Source organism: Heterodontus francisci, chromosome 48 (assembly GCF_036365525.1).
Source record: "Heterodontus francisci isolate sHetFra1 chromosome 48, sHetFra1.hap1, whole genome shotgun sequence".
Taxonomy (NCBI): Eukaryota; Metazoa; Chordata; class Chondrichthyes; order Heterodontiformes; family Heterodontidae; genus Heterodontus; species Heterodontus francisci.
The window spans coordinates 11,505,994-11,528,637 of NC_090418.1; the positions used below are offsets into that span (position 1 = coordinate 11,505,994).

The 22,644-nt window shown below is 47.0% G+C and overlaps 2 protein-coding genes across 2 annotated transcripts; both read right to left on the reverse strand.

Moving 5' to 3' along the window:
* Positions 1-2,373: 2,373 nt before the first annotated feature.
* On the reverse strand, positions 2,374-5,252 carry LOC137357470 (zona pellucida sperm-binding protein 3-like). Its single transcript, XM_068023815.1, has 9 exons — positions 4,869-5,252; positions 3,814-3,929; positions 3,637-3,740; positions 3,368-3,545; positions 3,154-3,280; positions 2,984-3,072; positions 2,778-2,899; positions 2,572-2,706; positions 2,374-2,492 (listed from the first exon to the last, which is right to left on the reverse strand). The coding sequence occupies exons 1-9, from the start codon at positions 5,250-5,252 to the stop codon at positions 2,374-2,376; spliced, it is 1,374 nt and encodes a 457-aa protein (XP_067879916.1).
* Positions 5,253-6,331: 1,079 nt separating this feature from the next.
* LOC137357471 (zona pellucida sperm-binding protein 3-like) lies at positions 6,332-21,958 on the reverse strand. Its single transcript, XM_068023816.1, has 11 exons — positions 21,710-21,958; positions 15,471-15,779; positions 14,427-14,542; positions 14,250-14,353; positions 13,981-14,158; positions 13,767-13,893; positions 13,600-13,688; positions 13,454-13,515; positions 13,188-13,373; positions 13,010-13,109; positions 6,332-6,479 (listed from the first exon to the last, which is right to left on the reverse strand). Exons 1-11 carry the CDS (start codon positions 21,956-21,958, stop codon positions 6,332-6,334), a joined length of 1,668 nt encoding a protein of 555 aa, XP_067879917.1.
* Between the last annotated feature and the right edge of the window lie 686 nt (positions 21,959-22,644).

Below are 22,644 nucleotides of genomic sequence, written 5' to 3' on the forward strand. Positions count from 1 at the left end.
TGTCCCTGATTTCTCTCAATGTCCTGTGTCACACGGGATCAGAGGTGAGCTGGCAAGATGGATACAGAACTGGCTCGGTCATAGAAGACAGAGGGTAGCAGTGGATGGGTGCTTTTCTGAATGGAGGGCTGTGACTAGTGGTGTTCCGCAGGGATCAGTGCTGGGACCTTTGCTGTTTGTAGTTTTTATAATGATTTGGAGGAAAATGTAGCCGGTCTGATTACTAAGTTTGCGGACGACACAAAGGTTAGTGGAGTTGCGGATAGTGATGAGGATTGTCAGAGGATGCAGCAGGATATAGATCGGTTGGCGTCTTGGGCAGAGAAATGGCAGATGGAATTTAATCCGGACAAATGTGAGGTAATGCATTTTGGAAGATCTAACAGATGGGATGTATACAGTAAATGGCAGAACCCTTAGGAATATTGACAAGCAGAGAGATCTGGGCGTACAGGTCCACAGGTCGCTGAAAGTGGCAACGCAGATAGATAAGGTAGTCAAGAAGGCATACGGCATGCTTGCCTTCATCGGTCGGGGCTTAGAGTATAAAAATTGGCAAGTCATGTTGCAGCTGTACAGAACCTTAGTTAGGCCACACTTTGAATATTGCGTACAATTCTGGTTGCCACACTGGCAGAAGGATGTGGAGGCTTTGGAGAGGGTACAGAAGAGGTTTACCAGGATGTTGCCTGGTCTGGAGGGCATTAGCTGGGAGGAGAGGTTGGATAAACCCGGATTGTTTTCACTGGAATGACGGAGGTGGAGGGGCGACATGATAGAGGTTTACAAAGTTATGAGCGGCATGGACAGAGTGGATAGTCAGAAGCTTTTTCCCCCCAGGGTGGAAGAGTCAGTTACTAGGGGACATAGGTTTAAGGTGCGAGGGGCAAAGTTTAGAGGGGATGTGCGAGGCAAGTTCTTTACACAGAGGGTGGTGAGTGCCTGGAACTTGCTGCCGGGGGAGGTGGTGGAAGCAGGTGCCATAGAGAGACGTTTAAAAGGCATCTTGACAAATCCATGAATAGGATGGGAATAGAGGGATACGGTCCCTGGAAGTGCAGAGGATTTTAGTTTGGACAGCCATCAAGATTGGCGTAGATTTGGAGGGCCGAATGGCCTGTTTCTGTGCTGTACTGTTCAATTTAAGTTCAGGTTTTTTTGTTCTCAATTTCATACTACAGGAAATCATTTCCCCTTACCTACTCTACCAAATTTTTCTCATGTTAAGCACCTTGCTCAGATTACCCCTCAAATTTTTTTAATTGAGGATTTTCAATTTTACTTCTAACCCCAGTATAGTCAATCCATATCATAACCTCAGAGTAAATGTATCCAGGAGGTTTGTTACCCAAAACTCATCCAGATGTGCACAACCAATATTCTTCAAAACTGAAGCATCACATCCCTCTCAGTGAGGAGCTAACATTCCACTATCTTGGATTGTTCTGACTCAAATCTTTGTTCTTTTACTAGATATTATTTTCCTTGCCTGGATCCAAAGTCTGTCACTTCCTGCATTGAATATCTGCTATAGTTTTGCCCACTCCCTCGATGTCCCTTTGCAACTTCCTTCTTCCATCTGAAAAAGTGATGTCACCTGCAAACTTGGGCAAAGGAGGAGTTGTCTATCCAATTCAGATAAGCTCAGGCACCTGATCAGATTCTGGAGAACTGGATTATGCCAGTCAGATGATGTACTCACTTCCCACCCAACTCTTGTTGGTTGACTATGCCCTTCCAGGAAGCAGTCATTCAGACAAAACTCTTACTGGTGACCTCCATTGAGTTTAGTCCCATATGCTTAAGCCAAGCTTGCTTCCAGATCCCCTGCTTGAACAGATATTTGCGATTCCCACAATAGACAGGCCTTAGTTAACTGGCTGGTTACAGGATTAATCTATCAATTTAACGGCTCAAAAATGTGCACAAATAAAACCAAAAATCAGCTGCACCTTGGTGCCCACTGGCTGCAGTAAACCTCAACTAGAATGTGCCCTCTCTAGGGGCTGAGCATTGCCATGGGACAGAAGGAAGCAGCCAGAGTAATTCCCAACTGGCCAAAATCGAGGAGCAGTTCCATGAGGAGGTTCAGACCTGTTCTGAACAGGGTGGAGAATAAAAAAGGAGCCTGTGACTGAAATGCAGTTAGCAATTGAGGAGCAACCAGTTCAAAATAGAGAAGGGGCACCATTTCTTGTTCTACCTACTTAACTAAACCAGCCTCTGTCAGTAGTGGTTCAGGAGGTCTAGTTCTGCACTTATGGAAGTTCACCCTAGTTGTTAGGTAGGGGGATCTATTTAACTAACAAGCTCCAGTGGTCAATGAACTACCACACAAGATACAAGTAATCACTTTTATTGATCATTTGATAACTAGTTGATCAGAGTTTGCTTGTGTTTCCTGTACAGGAACAAGGCGATCAATGAAGCAGAGATCAGACAGACAGCTGTCACAGTCAGGGCCACAATCAGGACCACCTCAGACTCCACACCTACAAAGCAATGAGAAACCAATGGTTAGTGAAGGAAACACTGAGGGGGAAAATGGAAACTAGCAGTCAGCCAACTCACCACCTGGAGATCTCTCCTGCAGCCTTCGCTCAACCTCATTCAGGGACTCCATTGCCAAGTCAGTCACCTCAGTATCCAGAATGACCAGGGGTCCAAGTGAGGCCTCACCCTCCCACTTCAATCCAGATTCACTCTCTGCAATATCAAACATGCCAGTTAGAGGGGGTAAAGGGAGATCTCCCACATCTAGAGAATCAATGTCCTACCAGCTTCAGGTACAAGATCCCTCCTTCCTCTGGAAGAAAATCGCAACTCCCTTGTGGCACCACAGTTACCCACATGGCAACAGGCACAAATGTCATTGTTGGATTGCTCCAATGGGGTCCAGCTAAACAAGAGAAACAGTTGATCAACCAGGTTGTCCATCACATTCCCATACAACACACCCCTGAAGGAGGGAAAGGGAACTTACACATTCTGCATCTTCTGGAAAGTACAAGCTTTGTTCATGGAATCTCTCCGATCCACTGGAGCAACTTTCAGGTGACAGGTGATGAAAATCTACACAACACATTTCAACACAAGTTATTATTTAGTGACTCCATCCAAATATGGAGAGCCCAATGATAAGCTTCCTCTTACCAAGGAACGTTCATCTCCAAAGAAGCGGAAAGCATCCAGGTCAAACCGGAGCTTGTCCAGCTCACGCTCGTCTCTTGGCAACACGAAGGTTGAAAAGGAGTCCTCAGCTTTGCTGTCCAGGAGGCAACTGGAGAAAGATTCAAAAAGGGACATGAAGTGAATCAAGTGAAGCCATTGAGATGGGAGCAGCTGGAGAAAGCAGAGAGCTCCTTACCCATTGTAGTCAATGATGCTGTAACTCTGGGTGGAATCCTTGTCTGGGCTCAATGTAGCTACACAGTGGTCAATGTAGAGCTTCAGGGGCATGTGGTTGGTCATTGAAACAGAGGCCTCAATGTGAATGAGGTCACCCAGGTAGTAGACAGTCGAGGTGCGCTCTGTAAGCCAGTCATCTGAAGTACAAGAGGACAAGGGTTAGAGACAGTGGGTACAACTCCCAGTGGGTGAGTACAGGAAATCACTCCCCATCCACCCATCACATACCATTCATTAGGCGCAGTGAGAATGACAGATGCCCTTCTCCAGACTTGGTGGAGCTGAAAGGGATCCAGGTGGGCTTGATGGGGTTACTGCTCACATTCCCCTTCCTGGAAGGAAGAGACATTTTAGGACAACTTGCATTACACTGAAAAATTCATATTAAATTCACTCAACTGTTACCTAAAATAATGACACTCAATGGGAATGACAGCTCCATTCGTTCTCACAATGACAGATCCATGATACTGGGGGGTGTGGTTCAGGTGGGTAGTGTAGACCAGGAAATCTCCAGCCATCTGAAAGACATCAGGTAAAGGATAGAGGAGTTAGTCTGAATTGGAAGATATTCTGCTCAGTTCAGAATGAAAGACAATCTTACTGAAATAATTCCTACAAGGTAGATGCGGAGAGGCCGTTACTCCTGGCTGGAGAGTCTAAACCTAGCAGTCAGCCATTTCGGATGGAGGGCAGAAAGTTCTCCACTCAGGGGAGTGAGGATCTTCTGACTTCTCTAGCCCAGTTGTTGACTACATTCAGGACAGAATATTCCTTTTGTGCCCAAAACCCAAAAGAGACAGAGTGGGTGGGAAAGCAGTTGATGATCATCCATGGTATTATTCAACAGCCAAGTAGGCTCCAGAGACCAAATCCACTTCTGCTGATGTTTATGTATTTGGAAATCATGTCACCTCAGTTAATGTAAGGAGAGCACCAATAGAAACAAGTGATTCAATGAAATTACAGCTTCATTTTAACCATTAAAAAAAGTGAACCATAAACTGCTAGCATTTGGCATAAACAGATTGGTTTTAATTTCACACCCTGTGAATTAAGAGGTGGAGTTTTCTTGTAGCAAACTGTAAATCAATTTATACTCCTTTCTCTCCCCCACAAATCTAAACTAGACTAGATAAAAATGAACATTTAATCTTCAGTCAAGCTAGACAATCTGAATGAGTGGCAAGAAAGCTGAAAATCCACAAGACAAGGATGTATAAAGAATTTGAAGAAACTATGAGAAGTTTCAAGTCCAATGGGGTTGAGATCACAAGGTTGGAGAGACTGGACAAGGAGATAATGCAAAGTACAATTCACTATTGAAAAGTAGTTTGAGGTTTTATAAACTGGGAGACAGATATCTCAAATATCAATCAATGACATTAGAGAAACTGTTGCAAAGAGTAGGGAACAATTTACACCTGAAACTTGGAGCAAGAGTCAATGACTCACATTACCTGCAATCTGCTGCCACACTCATGGAGCCCATAGTCAAAGAGGACAGTGTGGTTCTGAGAGTAGATCCTGGTCAGCCGACAACCTGCTGTCCCCAGGGTCAGGTCAGCAGCTTTAATCAGGTGCCTGGTTCCAAATAAATCCATCTGGACCCTGACCAGCAGGTTCTGCTCTCCACACTGCACCGTCACAGTCTGCAGTGGAGACACACTTCGGCCCTCAGACACGTGGAAATGGGAACCAAAGGGAGGCCCAGTTGGAGGGACATGAGTGGCCTTCACAATGCTCCATGGGAAATTCCAGTTTCTAAACTGCCGAGTATCAGAACCACAAACAGCTCCAACCAAAACCAACAAAGAAAGCAACCACTTCACTAATTGCCCCATCATACCAACAACTACACTGTAATCTAGGATAGACCCCACTGCTCTCCTTTTATACACACAGTCTGCAGTCAGCTGAAACAAACTGGACCAGGTGTGATTAAACTAAACCAATAAACTAGCCTCATGACATCAATTCCATCACACAATCTTCCTGATTGGAAAGCAAAATACTGCAGGTGCTGGATATCAAAACAGAAAATGCTGGAAATACTCAGCAGGTCTGGCAGTATCTGTGGAGAGAGAAACAGAGTTAATGTTTCAGGTCTGTGACCATTCATCAGAACTGGGAAAAGTTAGAAATCTAATAGGTTCAGAACAGACTCTATCTTTGACTCGGTCTCAGAGTTGTCCTGTTTTGCAGTTTTATTTTATCTTCTGTCTCATCTGGCACTTTAACAAAAACCTTTTTTTCTTTCTTTTCAGGTGTGGAGGATTGCAAATGTCAACTCATAAGTACCAACCCCCTTTCTGGATCCTTCTTCCCTTTCACTTCCCTCTGATCCCCATCCTTTCCTCCGATCTCAACCCTTGCTGTCTATTCACGATGCACTCTGACCTTTACCCTCTCTGACCCAGAACAATCTCTCCTTAGCAAAGGTCTCCGCTTCATCCCCCTTACATTCCCACCTCAATGAATTCTGATCTCGGCATGACGCTAAGCTCTTCTTCTATCACTTTCACCTCCGTGCTTAGTCCTTTGGCCAGGAATCTTGCCCCCACCCCACACATTGAACCCTTTTACACATCTCCAGTATTGTCCAACCACCTGGAACCCTCCCTCTGGCCTCTTACCTGCTCTTGATCTTTTCATTGAGAACTGTCCGTGTGACATTGCCCGTCTCAATTTCTCCTCTCCCCTCGCTCACTCTAACCTGTCTTCCTCTGAACTTGCTACACTCTGTGACTACATGACTCTATGATCCTGTTCTCTCAGGTCTAACCCCAACGTTGTGGTCAAACCTGCTGACAAGGGTGATGTTGGTGTCTGGCGTACCTTCCCTATTCCTATCACCTCCTCCAGCCCTACAACCCTCCGAGATCTCTGCGCTTCTCCAATTCCGGCCTCCTTGAGCATTCCCCTATTCCCATCGCTCCGCCATTGGCGGCCGTGCCTTCAGCTCTGGAATTCCCTCCCGAAACCTCTCCGCCTCTCCCTCTCCTCCTTTAAGACGATCCTTAAAACTGACCTCTTTGACCGAGCTTTCGGTCAGCTGTTTCCAACACCTCCTTATGTGGAACGTAGGAAATACGAAGCAGGAGTAGGATCGGTGTCACATTTTGTTTGGGAAAGCTGCTGTGAAGCACCTTGGCGTCATTCTACTTTGTTAAAGGTGCTATATAAATACAGGTTGTTGTTGTTATGTTTTAAAGCTGCACCTTGCTTGTTTCACAACCCTTGGTGTCCAAGGCCCTAAAAAGATTGGAGAAAAGTTCAGAGTGAGATTGGATCCAGATCTAAATGGGAGAAACTCACCCACCGCCTAATACAATTTGCAGAGTTCTGTTGAGGTAAGGAAGCTGATTGGCTGAGGGGAATTGGTTCAGTCTTGGCCTATTTTAAGTCAACCAATCAAGGGTGATGTCAGTTTGTCTCAGTGCCACCAACAAGAGAGGCAACTGCCTCTCAAATTTGAGGTGGCAACCGTCAATATATTTAAACATCAACTCTAATTAAACTAAAATAAGCTCCGTCTCCAGGGCCACCGAAACCCGGACAAGACCACGGGAGGTCAAGAGCCAGAGCAACCCCTCACCCCCTGGCCGGCCCCGCTGGGCCGCACCCATCCTGTGGACCACTATCTTCGCTAGGCCCTGGGTCAGAGGTCAAGTTTAAGCAGAATTTTCCTTCCCTCTGAAGAATTGGATTATCGTTGGAGAATCTGGTGGCAATTGAACCTTCACCTCCCCCTCGCTTCCTCCTCTGCCCCTCATCCTTGACCCCTGACCTTGCTAACCTTGGCCCTGGCAGTTATCAAGGTGCCTTCGTGCCTCTCAGTTTTCGAAAGGAATGACCCTGCTGTAATTCCCTGCCTCGCTGAATGAATAGTTTACAGAGAGCAGTCACGTGTTGTTCATCAGGAAGATGTTAGGGACAACGGATTTCCTTCCCTGAAGGACATTGGTGAACCAAATGTTTTTTTTTTTACAGCAATCACCAATGGTTTCATGGTCATCATTAGACTAGCTTTTGAATTGGGGATTTATTGAATTAAAATTTCACCATCTCCCGTGGTGGGATCTGTCCCCAGGTCTCCAGACAATTAGCCTGGGCTCTGGACCACTAGCCCAATGACATCACGACTTCGCCACCACCTCCCCTCGTGGCGTTGTATGTGCGGCCCCATTGGAGGCGGAGCCCCAGCAGCCAGGCTGCGCACAGCAAGATCCCACAAAAAAAATGGCAATTTAAACCATCCGTTTTACGGGGACGGGGCGTGAAAGCAGGGTTGAGGGAGAAGATTATCCGTGATTTTATACAACAGAGGAGCAGGCCCGAGGGGCTGAGTGGCCTATTCCAAGTTCTTGGGGATTTATTTTTGAAGAGTTGTTGACTGAGAGCTAAGTATTGTCTCAGGTCACCGGACAGAACTCGCCTGGTTTCCTTACTCTCACCACGTCCCGTTCACCCATCACCCCCTGTGCTCACTGACCTACGTTGGCTTTCGGTCAAGCAACACCTCCGTTTTAAATCTCTCACCCTTGTTCTCAAATCCCTCCCTCGCCCCTCCCTACCTCTGTAATCTTTTCCAAACCTACGACTCTCCGAGATCTCTGCGCTCTTCATTCTCGCCTCTTGACCATCCCCCGATTTCCATCACTCCACCATTGGTGGCCGTGCCTTCAGCTGTCTGGGCCCCAAGCTCTGGAATTCCCTCCCTAAACCTCTCCGCCTCTCTCTCTCTCTCTCCTCAAAACCCACATCTTTGACCTAGCTTTTGGCCACCTGTCCCTAATACCTCCTTATTTTGCTTTATAACACTCCTGTGAAGCACCTCGGGATGGTCAGGTGCTATATAAATGCAAGGAGTTGTTACATCTGAAAATTCCACACCTCCGACAGCATCGCACTCCCTCAGCACTGCACTGGAAGTGTCAGTTCAAGATTTTCAGGTGGGATTTGAACTCACAACCTTCTGTCTCACAGGCGAGAGCACTGTCACATATATAAACGGGAGCTCAGTTTTCTGGTTTGTGCTAAACTAGAAAGGCTGTTTTGCTCACTGTCAAAGGACAGGGTGCTGTTGTTCATTTCCCTTCAACGCCAGTAGAGGGAGATCGAGCACCAATGTTTTTTATTCATTCATGGGATTTGGGCATCGCTGGCCAGGCCGGGATTTGTTGCCCATCCCTAACTGCCCTTGAGAAGGTGGTGGTGAGCTGCCTTCTTGAACCGCTGCAGTCCATGTGGGGTAGGTCCACCCACAGTGCTGTTGGGGAGGGAGTTCCTGGATTTTGACCCAGCGACAGTGAAGGAACAGCGATATAGTTCCAAGTCAGGATGGTGTGTGACTTGGAGGGGAACTTGCAGGTAGTGGTGTTCCCATGCATCTGCTGTCCTTGTCCTTCTAGTTGGTAGAGGTCGCGGGTTTGGAAGGTGCTGTCGAAGGAGCCTTGGTGCGTTGCTGCAGTGCATCTTGTAGATGGTACACACTGCTGCCACTGTGCGTCGGTGGTGGAGGGAGTGAATGTTTGTAGATGGGGTGCCAATCAAAGCAGGCTGCTTTGTCCTGGATGGTGTCGAGCTTCTTGAGTGGTGTTGGAGCTGCACCCATCCAGGCAAGTGGAGAGTATTCCATCACACTCCTGACTTGTGCCTCGTAGATGGTGGACAGGCTTTGGGGAGTCAGGAGGTGAGTTACTCACCGCAGAATTCTCAGCCTCTGACCTGCTGTTGTAGCCATGGTGTTTATACAGATGGTCCAGTTAAGTTTCTGGTCAATGATGACCCCCAGGATGTTGATAGTGGGGGAATTCAGCGATGATAATGTCACTGAACATCTAGGGGAGATGGTTAGATTCTCTCTCGTTGGAGATGGTCATTGCCTGGTGCGAATGTTACTTGCCACTTATCAGCTCAAGCCTGGATGTTGTCCGGGTCCCGGTCTTGCTGTATCTAACTCAATCTGAAACCGTATGCACATTAGCGAGTCTCTCAGTCCCTTTTCATTCAGTAGAAATACTGTGCTGGAAAACTGAACTTCCTCAGAATGAGTGAAGGGTCAAAACAAGAAAGAGGCGAACTGTGAGGGGCAGTTCCAGCTCTTCTGGGCCGATCGTCCTTTCCCCCTCGAGTGTCAAGCATGGCTCATCGGGTAGTACTCTCACCACTGAGACAGAACATCATGGGTTCGAGGCCCCACTCCAGAGTCTCAAACCCATAACCCAGGCTGACACTCCAGCGCCAGTACTGAGGGGGTGCTGCACTGTCGGAGGTGCCATCTTTCAGATGAGGCATTAAATTGAGGACCCTGTCTGCTCTCTCAGGTGGACGTAAAAGATCCCACGGCCACTCTTGGAATTAGATCAGCGGGGAATTCTCCCTGGTGGCCAATATTTATCCCTCAACCAACATCACTAAAACCAGAGGAGCTGGTCATCATCACCTTTCATTGAGCATGCCCCCTGCCCCATACTCGTTTCCCCACTCACACAACCTCCTCGCCCACAGCACAGCTGGTCTTCTTGTCCAGTGCAGCATTGGAGGCCACTGCTCTGGAACTTGCCTCCCTCAGCACCTCTGCTTCTGTCACCTCCTTCACTGCCTTCAGAAAGGCCCTCCCCTGCAACTGTGGCTTACATGTCCCATTAACCCTCTTCCTCCCTGTTTACTCCACCTCCCAACTCTCTGGCGTTTACAGAATGTGAGGCGATCTCATTGAAACATACAAGATTCTGAAGGGGTCTAACAGTAGACACTGAGGTGGTTTCACCTGGCTGTGGAATCTAGAACAGGGGGACACAGTCCTGTTCCCTGGCCACGATGAGGCTAAACTAGACTGATAATACAACTGACTAGAAAACATTTATTTCTTCCCGGTATAAAGAATCTTCAGACCATAGTGAGAGAATGTCCCTCAAATCCACCCAATTTTAACCCCATTAGTTTTTGGACAATGGTCTCCCAACTGGAAAGTTTAACTGAAGCCTTTTGGGACTCAATGGCCACACAGCACCAGGGAGTAACCTGGGTAGCAGAGTTGGCCATTCGGCCCCTCCAATTTGCATATTCAGATGGACAATCAATGATCTGCACCTGAACACCATTTGTTAGATATTTGTTAATGTTACTCGATGAAAAGGCATGAGAGGGAGGGAGAGAGAGAGATTGAGACTTGTCCTACATGGTGTGATCAAGTGTCCCTGATTTCTCTCAATGTCCTGTGTCACACGGGATCAGAGGTGAGCTGGCAAGATGGATACAGAACTGGCTCGGTCATAGAAGACAGAGGGTAGCAGTGGATGGGTGCTTTTCTGAATGGAGGGCAGTGACCAGTGGTGTTCCACAGGGATCAGTGCTGGGACCTTTGCTGTTTGTAGTTTTTATAATGATTTGGAGGAAAATGTAGCCGGTCTGATTACTAAGTTTGCGGACGACACAAAGGTTAGTGGAGTTGCGGATAGTGATGAGGATTGTCAGAGGATGCAGCAGGATATAGATCGGTTGGCGTCTTGGGCAGAGAAATGGCAGATGGAATTTAATCCGGACAAATGTGAGGTAATGCATTTTGGAAGATCTAACAGATGGGATGTATACAGTAAATGGCAGAACCCTTAGGAATATTGACAAGCAGAGAGATCTGGGCATACAGGTCCACAGGTCGCTGAAAGTGGCAACGCAGATAGATAAGGTAGTCAAGAAGGCATACGGCATGCTTGCCTTCATCGGTCGGGGCTTAGAGTATAAAAATTGGCAAGTCATGTTGCAGCTGTACAGAACCTTAGTTAGGCCACACTTTGAATATTGCGTACAATTCTGGTCGCCACACTGGCAGAAGGATGTGGAGGCTTTGGAGAGGGTACAGAAGAGGTTTACCAGGATGTTGCCTGGTCTGGAGGGCATTAGCTGGGAGGAGAGGTTGGATAAACCCGGATTGTTTTCACTGGAATGACAGAGGTGGAGGGGCGACATGATAGAGGTTTACAAAGTTATGAGCAGCATGGACAGAGTGGATAGTCAGAATATTTTTCCCCCATGGTGGAAGAGTCAGTTACTAGGGGACATAGGTTTAAGGTGCGAGGGGCAAAGTTTAGAGGGGATGTGCAAGGCAAGTTCTTTACACAGAGGGTGGTGAGTGCCTGGAACTTGCTGCCGGGGGAGGTGGTGGAAGCAGGTGCCATAGAGAGACGTTTAAAAGGCATCTTGACAAATCCATGAATAGGATGGGAATAGAGGGATACGGTCCCTGGAAGTGCAGAGGATTTTAGTTTGGACAGCCATCAAGATTGGCGTAGATTTGGAGGGCCGAATGGCCTGTTTCTGTGCTGTACTGTTCAATTTAAGTTCAGGTTTTTTTGTTCTCAATTCCATACTACAGGAAATCATTTCCCCTTACCTACTCTACCAAATTTTTCTCATGTTAAGCACCTTGCTCAGATTACCCCTCAAATTTTTTTAATTGAGGATTTTCAATTTTACTTCTAACCCCAGTATAGTCAATCCATATCATAACCTCATCAGAGTAAATGTATCCAGGAGGTTTGTTACCCAAAACTCCGAGATGTGCACAACCAATATTCTTCAAAACTGAAGCATCACATCCCTCTCAGTGAGGAGCTAACATTCCACTATCTTGGATTGTTCTGACTCAAATCTTTGTTCTTTTACTAGATATTATTTTCCTTGCCTGGATCCAAAGTTTGTCACTTCCTGCATTGAATATCTGCTATAGTTTTGCCCACTCCCTCAATGTCCCTTTGCAACTTCCTTCTTCCATCTGAAAAAGTGATGTCACCTGCAAACTTGGGCAAAGGAGGAGTTGTCTATCCAATTCAGATAAGCTCAGGCACCTGATCAGATTCTGGAGAACTGGATTATGCCAGTCAGATGATGTACTCACCGCCCACCCAACTCTTGTTGGTTGACTATGCCCTTCCAGGAAGCAGTCATTCAGACCAAACTTACTGGTGACCTCCATTGAGTTTAGTCCCATATGCTTAAGCCAAGCTTGCTTCCAGATCCCCTGCTAGAACAGATATTTGCGATTCCCACAATAGACAGGCCTTAGTTAACTGGCTGGTTACAGGATTAATCTATCAATTTAACGGCTCAAAAATGTGCACAAATAAAACCAAAAATCAGCTGCACCTTGGTACCCACTGGCTGCAGTAAACCTCAATTAGAATGTGCCCTCTCTAGGGGCTGAGCATTGCCATGGGACAGAAGGAAGCAGCCAGAGTAAATCCCAACTGGCCAAAATCGAGGAGCAGTTCCATGAGGAGGTTCAGACCTGTTCTGAACAGGGTGGAGAATAAAAAAGGAGCCTGTGACTGAAATGCAGTTAGCAATTGAGGAGCAACCAGTTCAAAATAGAGAAGGGGCACCATTTCTTGTTCTACCTACTTAACTAAACCAGCCTCTGTCAGTAGTGGTTCAGGAGGTCTAGTTCTGCACTTATGGAAGTTCACCCTAGTTGTTAGATAGGGGGAGGGGGGGGGAACCGATTCAACTAACATGCTCCAGTGGTCAATGAACTACCACACAAGATACAAGTAATCACTTTTATTGATCATTTGATAACTAGTTGATCAGAGTTTACTTGTGTTTCCTGTACAGGAACAAGGCGATCAATGAAGCAGAGATCAGACAGACAGCTGTCACAGTCAGGGCCACAATCAGGACCACCTCAGACTCCACACCTACAAAGCAATGAGAAACCAATGGTTAGTGAAGGAAACACTGAGGGGAAAATGGAAACTAGCAGTCAGCCAACTCACCACCTGGAGATCTCTCCTGCAGCCTTCGCTCAACCTCATTCAGGGACTCCATTGCCAAGTCAGTCACCTCAGTATCCAGAATGACCAGGGGTCCAAGTGAGGCCTCACCCTCCCACTTCAATCCAGCTTCACTCTCTGCAATATCAAACATGCCAGTTAGAGGGGGTAAAGGGAGATCTCCCACATCTAGAGGATCAATGTCCTACCAGCTTCAGGTACAAGATCCCTCCTTCCTCTGGAAGAAAACCACAACTCCCTTGTGGCACCACAGTTACCCACATGGCAACAGGCACAAATGTCATTGTTGGATTGCTCCAATGGGGTCCAGCTAAACAAGAGAAACAGTTGATCAACCAGGTTGTCCATCACATTCCCATACAACACACCCCTGAAGGAGGGAAAGGGAACTTACACATTCTGCATCTTCTGGAAAGTACAAGCTTTGTTCATGGAATCTCTCCAATCCACTGGAGCAACTTTCAGGTGACAAGTAATGAAAATCTGTGGGATAAAATTCAACACAAATTATTTAGTGACTCCCTCCAAACATGGAGGGCCCAATGATCAGCTTCCTCTTACCAAGGAACGGTCATCTCCAAAGAAGCGGAAAGCATCCAGGTCAAACCGGAGCTTGTCCAGCTCACGCTCGTCTCTTGGCAACACGAAGGTTGAAAAGGAGTCCTCAGCTTTGCTGTCCAGGAGGCAACTGGAGAAAGATTCAAAAAGGGACATGAAGGGAATCAAGTGAAGCCATTGAGATAGGAGCAGCTGGAGAAAGCAGAGAGCTCCTTACCCATTGTAGTCAATGATGCTGTATCTCGGGGTGGAATCCTTGTCTGGGCTCAATGTAGCTACACAGCGGTCAATGTAGAGCTTCAGGGGCATGTGGTTGGTCATTGAAACAGAGGCCTCAATGTGAATGAGGTCACCCAGGTAGTAGACAGTCGAGGTGCGCTCTGTAAGCCAGTCATCTGAAGTACAAGAGGACAAGGGTTGGAGACAGTGGGGACAACTCCCAGTGGGTGAGTACAGGAAATCACTTCCCATCCACCCATCACATACCATTCATTAGGCGCAGTGAGAATGACAGATGCCCTTCTCCAGACTTGGTGGAGCTGAATGGGATCCAGGTGGGCTTGATGGGGTTACTGCTCACATTCCCCTTCCTGGAAGGAAGAGACATTTTAGGACAACTTGCATTACACTGAAAAATTCATATTAAATTCACTCAACTGTTACCTAAAATAATGACACTCAATGGGAATGACAGCTCCATTTGTTCTCACAATGACAGATCCATGATACTGGGGGGTGTGGTTCAGGTGGGTAGTGTAGACCAGGAAATCTCCAGCCATCTGAAAGACATCAGGTAAAGGATAGAGGAGTTAGTCTGAATTGGAAGATATTCTGCTCAGTTCAGAATGAAAGACAATCTTACTGAAATAATTCCTACAAGGTAGATGCGGAGAGGCCGTTACTCCTGGCTGGAGAGTCTAAACCTAGCAGTCAGCCATTTCGGATGGAGGGCAGAAAGTTCTCCACTCAGGGGAGTGAGGATCTTCTGACTTCTCTAACCCAGTTGTTGACTACATTCAGGACAGAATATTCCTTTTGTGCCCAAAACCCAAAGAGACAGAGTGGGTGGGAAAGCAGTTGATGATCATCCGTGGTATTATTCAACAGCCAAGTAGGCTCCAGAGACCAAATCCACTTCTGCTGATGTTTATGTATTTGGAAATCATGTCACCTCAGTTAATGTAACGAGAGCACCAATAGAAACAAGTGATTCAATGAAATTACAGCTTCATTTTAACCATTAAAAAAAGTGAACCATAAACTGCTAGCATTTGGCATAAACAGATTGGTTTTAATTTCACACCCTGTGAATTAAGAGGTGGAGTTTTCTTGTAGCAAACTGTAAATCAATTTATACTCCTTTCTCTCCCCCACAAATCTAAACTAGATAAAAATGAACATTTAATCTTCAGTCAAGCTAGACAATCTGAATGAGTGGCAAGAAAGCTGAAAATCCACAAGACAAGGATGTATAAAGAATTTGAAGAAACTATGAGAAGTTTCAAGTCCAATGGGGTTGAGATCACAAGGTTGGAGAGACTGGACAAGGAGATAATGCAAAGTACAATTCACTATTGAAAAGTAGTTTGAGGTTTTATAAACTGGAGACAGATATCTCAAATATCAATGACATTAGAGAAACTGTTGCAAAGAGTAGGGAACAATTTACACCTGAAACTTGGAGCAAGAGTCAAGGACTCACATTACCTGCAATCGACTGCCACACTCATGGAGCCCATAGTCAAAGAGGACAGTGTGGTTCTGAGAGTAGATCCTGGTCGGCCAACAACCTGCTGTCCCCAGGGTCAGGTCAGCAGCTTTAATCAGGTGCCTGGTTCCAAATAAATCCATCTGGACCCTGACCAGCAGGTTCTGCTCTCCACACTGCACCATCACAGTCTGCAGTGGAGACACACTTCGACCCTCAGACACACGGAAATGGGAACCAAAGGGAGGCCCAGTTGGAGGGACATGAGTGGCCTTCACAATGCTCCATGGGAAATTCCAGTTTCTAAACTGCCGAGTATCAGAACCACAAACAGCTCCAACCAAAACCAACAAAGAAAGCAACCACTTCACTAATTGCCCCATCATACCAACAACTACACTGTGATCTAGGATAGAACCCACTGCTCTCCTTTTATACACACAGTCTGCAGTCAGCTGAAACAAACTGGACCAGGTGTGATTAAACTAAACCAATAAACTAGCCTCATGACATCAATTCCATCACACAATCTTCCTGATTGGAAAGCAAAATACTGCAGGTGCTGGATATCAAAACAGAAAATGCTGGAAATACTCAGCAGGTCTGGCAGTATCTGTGGAGAGAGAAACAGAGTTAATGTTTCAGGTCTGTGACCATTTATCAGAACTGGGAAAAGTTAGAAATCTAATAGGTTCAGAACAGACTCTATCTTTGACTCGGTCTCAGAGTTGTCCTGTTTTGCAGTTTTATTTTATCTTCTGTCTCATCTGGCACTTTTACAAAAACCTTTTTTTCTTTCTTTTCAGGTGTGGAGGATTGCAAATGTCAACTCATAAGTACCAACCCCCTTTCTGGATCCTTCTTCCCTTTCACTTCCCTCTGATCCCCATCCTTTCCTCCGATCTCAACCCTTGCTGTCTATTCACGATGCACTCTGACCTTTACCCTCTCTGACCCTGAACAGTCTCTCCTTAGCAAAGGTCTCCGCTTCATCCCCCTTACATTCCCACCTCAATGAATTCTGATCTCGGCATGACACTAAGCTCTTCTTCTATCACTTTCACCTCCGTGCTTAGTCCTCTGGCCAGGAATCTTGCCCCCACCCCACACATTGAACCCTTTTACACATCTCCAGTATTGTCCATCCACCTGGAACCCTCCCTCTGGCCTCTTACCTGCTCTTGATCTTTTCATTGAGAACTGTCCGTGTGACATTGCCCGGCTCAATTTCTCCTCTCCCCTCGCTCACTCTAACCTGTCTTCCTCTGAACTTGCTACACTCTGTGACTACATGACTCTATGATCCTGTTCTCTCAGGTCTAACCCCAACGTTGTGGTCAAACCTGCTGACAAGGGTCATGTTGGTGTCTGGCGTACCAACCTCTTCCTTGCAGAGGCTGAGCACAAACTCTCAGACACTTCCTCCAACCTCCTCCTGGACCATGACCCCACCACCGAACATCAAGCTATTGTCTCCAGGTCTGTCATCTCCTCCAGAGATCTTCCCTCTACAGCTTCCAAACTCACAGTCCCGCAACCCCGGACAGCCCGCTTCTACCTCCTTCCCAAAATCCATACAAAAATATTGCCCTGGTAGACCCATCATTTCAGCCTGTTCCTGCCCTACTGAAGTTTTTCCTTCCTATCTTGACTCTATCTTTTCTCCCATGGTCCACTCTTTTCCCACCTACATCCATGATTCTTTGGATGGCCTACATCATTTCGACAATTTCCAGTTTCCTGGCCCTGACTGCTTCCTCTTCACTATGGACGTCCAATCTCTCTGCACCTCCATCCCCCACCAGGACGGTCTGAGGGCTCGCTGCTTCTTCCTTGAACAGAGGCCCAACCAGACCCCATTCACAACCTCCACCCTCCTCCGCCTGGCTGAACATGTTCTCACATTGAACGACTCCTCCTTCAACTCCACTCACTTCCTCCAAATAAAAGGTGTTGCTCTGGGTCCTAGTTTTGCCAGACTTTTTTATTTTGAGATACAGCACTGAAACAGGCCCTTCGGCCCACAGAGTCTGTGCTGGCCAACAACCACCCATTTATACTAATCCTACATTAATCCCATATTCCCTACCACATCCCCACCTTCCCTCAATTCCCTTTGGGAATTGCTGGAGCTGGAGCTGTGAGGCTGCGGTGCTAACCAATGCGCCACTGTGCCACCCATTGGATATTATGCTGGTGGCCTCCCACAGGGCTGGGTGTTGCCCTGTCAAGGGCAAAATGCCGGCAGTCTTGTAAAGTGGCCTTTAATAATGGCGGGCAGCCAATCGTTTTGCAGTCCGTCGCTGGGAGAGTGCCCCAGTGGCGGGGCTGTGTTGTGGAGCTGCCCCGGTGCATCTCTCCGCTATTTTACTGGCCCCTCCCCCCGCCACCCGGCCCCGCCTCCTGGGGGACAGTAAAATTCTGCCCATTGCGAGGAAAGAAAACTGCACGTCTTCTTAAAGAACCTACATTCTATTCAACTGGAAGTAACACAGAAATAGGAGGAGGCCATTTGGCCCCTCGAGCCTGTTCTGCCATTCGATGAGATCATGTCTGATCTGTGAACTAACCCCATATACCCACCGTTCCCCCACATCCCTAAAAATCTATCAATCTCAGAGTTACAATTAACAATTGATTCAGCGTCGATTGTCTTTTGTGGAAGAGAGTTCCAAACTTCTCCCACCCTTTGTGTGTCGAAGTGTTTCCTAATTTCACTCCTGAAAGGTCTGGCTCTAATTATTAAACTATGCTCCCTAAATTTAATCACACTTTACAACTTCAAAGAAATGCAGCCTTATATTTTATTCATTGCTATGATAAACAACAACATTGCATTTATATAGCGCCTTTAATGTAGTAAAACATCCCAAGGTGCTTTGCAGGAGCATTACCGAACAAAATCTGACGCCAAGCCACATAAGGAGATATTAGGGACAGTCGACCAAAAGCTCGGGTCAAAGAGGTCGGTTTTAAGGAGCGTCTTAAAGGAGGAGAGACAGAGAGGCGGAGAGGGTTTAGGGAAGGAATTCTTAGAAACTTAGAAAATAATAATCGGATTGGGCAGATTTATGAAAGGAAAATCATGTTTGAAAAAGCTGTTGGAGTTTTTTGAGGATGTAACTGACAGAATAGATAAAGGGGAACCAGTGGATTTGGTATGTTTAGATTTTCAGAAGGCTTTCGAAAAGGTCCCACACAGGAGATTAGTAAGCAAAATTAGAACACATGGGATTGGGGGTAATATACTGGCATGGATTGAGAATTGGTTAACGTACAGAAAACAGAGAGTAGGAATAAATGGGTCATTCTCAGGTTGGCAGGCTGTGACTAGTCGGGTACCACAAGGATCAGTACTTGGGCCCCAGCTATTCACAATCTCTATCAATGATTTGGAAGTGGGGACCAAATGTAACCTTTCCAAGTTTGCTGCTGACACAGAACTAGGTGGGACTGTGAGTTGTGAGGAGGATGCAAAGAGGCTTCAGGGGGATTTAGACAGACTAAGTGAGTGGGCAAGAACAAGGCAGATGGAATATAATGTGGAAAAATGTGAAGTTATCCATTTTGGTAGGCAAAACAGAAATGCAGAGTATTTCTTAAATAGTGAGAGTTTGGGAAGTGTTGATGTACAAGGGGACCTGGGTGTCCTTGTTCACAAGTCACTGAAAGCTAACATGCAGGTACAGTAAGCAATTAGGAAGGCAAATGGGATGTTGGCCTTTATTGCAAGAGGATTTGAGTCCAGGAGTAAAGAGGTCTTGCTGCAATTGTATCGAGCCTTGGTGAGACCGCACCTGGACTATTGTGTACAGTTTTGGTCTCCTTGCCTAAGGAAGGATATACTTGCCATAGAGGGAGTGCAACGGAGGTTCACCAGACTGATCCCTGGGATGGTGGGATTGTCCAATGAGGAGAGATTGTGGAGACTGGGCCTGTATTCTCTAGCATTTCGAAGAACGAAAGGTGATCTCATTGAAAGTTCCAAAATTCTGACAGGGCTCGACAAGGTTGATATCGGAAGGATGTTTCCCCTGGCTGGGGGATCCTAGAACCAGGGGACACAGTCTCAGAATAAGGACCAGGCCATTTAGGACTGAGATGAGGAGGAATTTCTTCACTCAGAGGCTGGTGAATCTGTGGAATTCTCTACCCCAGAGAGCTGTGGAAGCTCAATCATTGAGTATATTCAAGACTGAGATTGATCGATTTCTCGTGCCACCAACAAGAGATATACGTTAATGATTTAGATGAGGGAACTAAATGGAATATCTCCAAATTTGCAGATGACACAAAACTGGGTGGGAGGGTGAGTTGTGAGGAGGATGCAGAGAGGCTTCAGGGTGATTTGGACAAGTTGAGTGAGTGGGTTAATGCATGGCAGATGCAGTATAATGTGGATAAATGTGAGGTTATCCACTTTGGTAGCAAAAACAGGAAGGCTGATTATTATCTGAACGGCTATAAACTGAGAGAGGGGAATATGCAGCGAGACCTGGGTGTTCTCGTACACCAGTCGCTGAAGGTAAGCATGCAGGTGCAACAGGCGGTAAAAAAGGCAAATGGAATGTTGGCCTTCATAGCGAGAGGATTCGAGTACAGGAGAAGGGATGTCTTGCTGCAATTATACAGGGCCTTGGTGAGGCCACACCTGGAATATTGTGTGCAGTTTTGGTCTCCTTATCTGAGGAAGGGTGTTCTTACTCTCGACGGAGTGCAGCAAAGGTTTACCAGACTGATTCCTGGGATGGCGGGATTGACGTATGAGGAGAGATCGAGTCGGTTCGGATTATATTCGCTGGAGTTCAGAAGAGTGAGGGGGGATCTCATAGAAACCTAAAATTCTCACAGAACTTGACAGGGTAGATGCAGGAAGGATGTTCCTGATGGTGGGGGAATCCAGAACCAGGGGTCATAGTCTAAGGATACAGGGTGAACCTTTCAGGACTGAGATGAGGAGAAATTTCTTCACCCTGAGAGTGGTGAGCCTGTGGAATTTGCTACCACAGAAAGCAGTTGAGGCCAAAACATTGTATGTTTTCAAGAAGGAGTTAGATCTCGTTCTAGGGTTTAAAGGGATCAAAGGATATGGGGGGGAAAGCGGGAACAGGTTACCTAGTTGGATGATCAGCCATGATCATAATGAATGGCGGAGCAGGCTCGAAGGGCCGAATGGCTTACTCCTGCTCCTATTTTCTATGTTTCTATGAGACACAACTGCCTCTCAAACAGAGGTGGCAACCATCAATATATTTAAAAATCAATTCTGATTTAAACTAAAATAAGCTCCGTCTCCAGAGCCACACAAGCCCGGTCAAGACCATGGGAGGCTGTGAGCCAATACAACCCTTCACCCCGGATGACCCCGCTGGGCCGCACCCATCCTGTGGGCCACCATCTTCGCTAGGCCCTGGGTCAGAGGTCAAGTTTAAGCAGAATTTTCCTTCCCTCTGAAGAATTGGATTATCGTTGGAGAATCTGGTGGCAACTGAACCTTCACCTCCCCCTCGCTTCCTCCTCTGCACCCCCATCCTTGACCCCTGACCCCCGACACCTGCCCCCTGAGCTTGCTAACCTTGGCCCTGGCAGTTATCAAGGTGCCTTCGTGCCTCTCAGTTATCGAAAGGAATGACCCTGCTGTAATTCCTGGCCTCGGTGAATGAATAGTTTACAGAGAGCAGTCGCGTGTTGTTCATCAGCCTGTCAGGAAGATGTGGAGGGGGCCGATTCCGGTTTATCGGGGGATTTCCCTCCCTGTCCACACCCCCCCCCCCCCCCCGCCACCCCCAGAAACTTGTGCTTCGGGTAATGGCAGGTGGCGATGTATGTGCGGGCCCCATTGGAGGTGGAGACCCAGCAGCCATGATGCGCACAGCAAGATCCCACAAAAAAAAAACAGTGAGGTAAACCATCAGTTTGATGGGGACGGGGTGAGAAAGCAGGGTTGAGGTAGAAGATTACTAATCAGAGGAGCTGGCCCCAGGGGCTGCGTGGCCTGTTCCAATTTCTTAAGAGTATTTGTTTGAAGAGTCGTTGACTGAAAGGTAAGTATCGACTCAGGTCACCGGACCGAACTCCGCTGGTTTCCTTCGAAATAGTGGCCTTGGGATCTTCTCCGTGCACCCGAGAGGGCAGAGGGACCCCTCTGTTTCATGTCCCGCGATGAGCTCCCAATCCCATATCTCGCCACTAGACTTGACTATTCCAACACACTGCTTTCCAGCCTCAGACATTCTACCGTCTGTAAACTTCCGTTCATCCAAAACTCTGTTGCCCGTTTCCGAACCGGTACCAAATCCCATTCACCCAACACCCCCCTGTGCTCACTGACCAACACTGGCTTTCGGTCAAGCAACACCTCCGTTTTAAATCTCTTATCCTTGTTCCCAAATCCCTCCCTATCCCTGTAATCTCTTCCAAACCGACATCCCTCCGAGATCTCTGCTGCTCCTCTAATTCCGGCCTCTTGAGTATCCCCGATTCCCATCGCTCCACCATTGGCGGCCGTGCCTTCAGCTGCCTGGGGCCCTAAGCTCTGGAATTCCCTCCCTGAAACTCTCACTCTTTAAAATGCTCCTTAAAACCCACATCTTTGACCACCTGTCCCTAATATCTCCTTATTGTGCTTTATAACACTCTCGTGAAGCACCGAGGGATGTTCTGGTGCTATATAAACACATGTTGTTGTTGCATCTGATAATTCCACACCTCCGACAGCATCGCACTCCCGCAGTACTGCGCAGGAAGTGTTGGCTCAAGATTTTCAGGTGGGGTTTGAACTCACAACCTTCTGTCTCACAGGCGAGAGCACTGTCACATATATAAACGGGAGCTCAGCTTTCTGGTTTGTGCTATACTAGAAAGGCTGTTTTGCTCACTGTCAAAGGACAGGGTGCTGTTGTTCATTTCCCTTCAACGCCAGTAGAGGGAGATCGAGCACCAATGTTTTTTATTCATTCATGGGATTTGGGCATCGCTGGCCAGGCCGGGATTTGTTGCCCATCCCTAACTGCCCTTGAGAAGGTGGTGGTGAGCTGCCTTCTTGAACCACTGCAGTCCATGTGGGGTAGGTCCACCCACAGTGCTGTTAGGGAGGGAGTTCCAGGATTTTGACCCAGCGACAGTGAAGGAACGGTGATATAGTTCCAAGTCAGGATGGTGTGTGACTTGGAG

Bases quoted from the DNA above. Each gene is read 5' to 3' on its own strand.
- LOC137357470 (XM_068023815.1), bottom strand. From the start codon at position 5,252: ATGGGGCAATTAGTGAAGTGGTTGCTTTCTTTGTTGGTTTTGGTTGGA. The intron at 3,741-3,813 runs GTAACAGTTGAG...TCTTCCTTCCAG, and splicing joins ATTGAGTGTCATTATTTTAG to GAAGGGGAATGTGAGCAGTA. The intron at 2,900-2,983 runs GTAAGTTCCCTT...TCTCTTGTTTAG, and splicing joins TTCCAGAAGATGCAGAATGT to CTGGACCCCATTGGAGCAAT.
- LOC137357471 (XM_068023816.1), bottom strand. From the start codon at position 21,958: ATGGGAATCGGGGATACTCAAGAGGCCGGAATTAGAGGAGCAGCAGAG. The intron at 13,689-13,766 runs GTAAGAGGAAGC...TTTATCCCACAG, and splicing joins TTGGAGATGACCGTTCCTTG to ATTTTCATTACTTGTCACCT. The intron at 13,110-13,187 runs GTGAGTTGGCTG...ATTGCTTTGTAG, and splicing joins GCAGGAGAGATCTCCAGGTG to GTGTGGAGTCTGAGGTGGTC.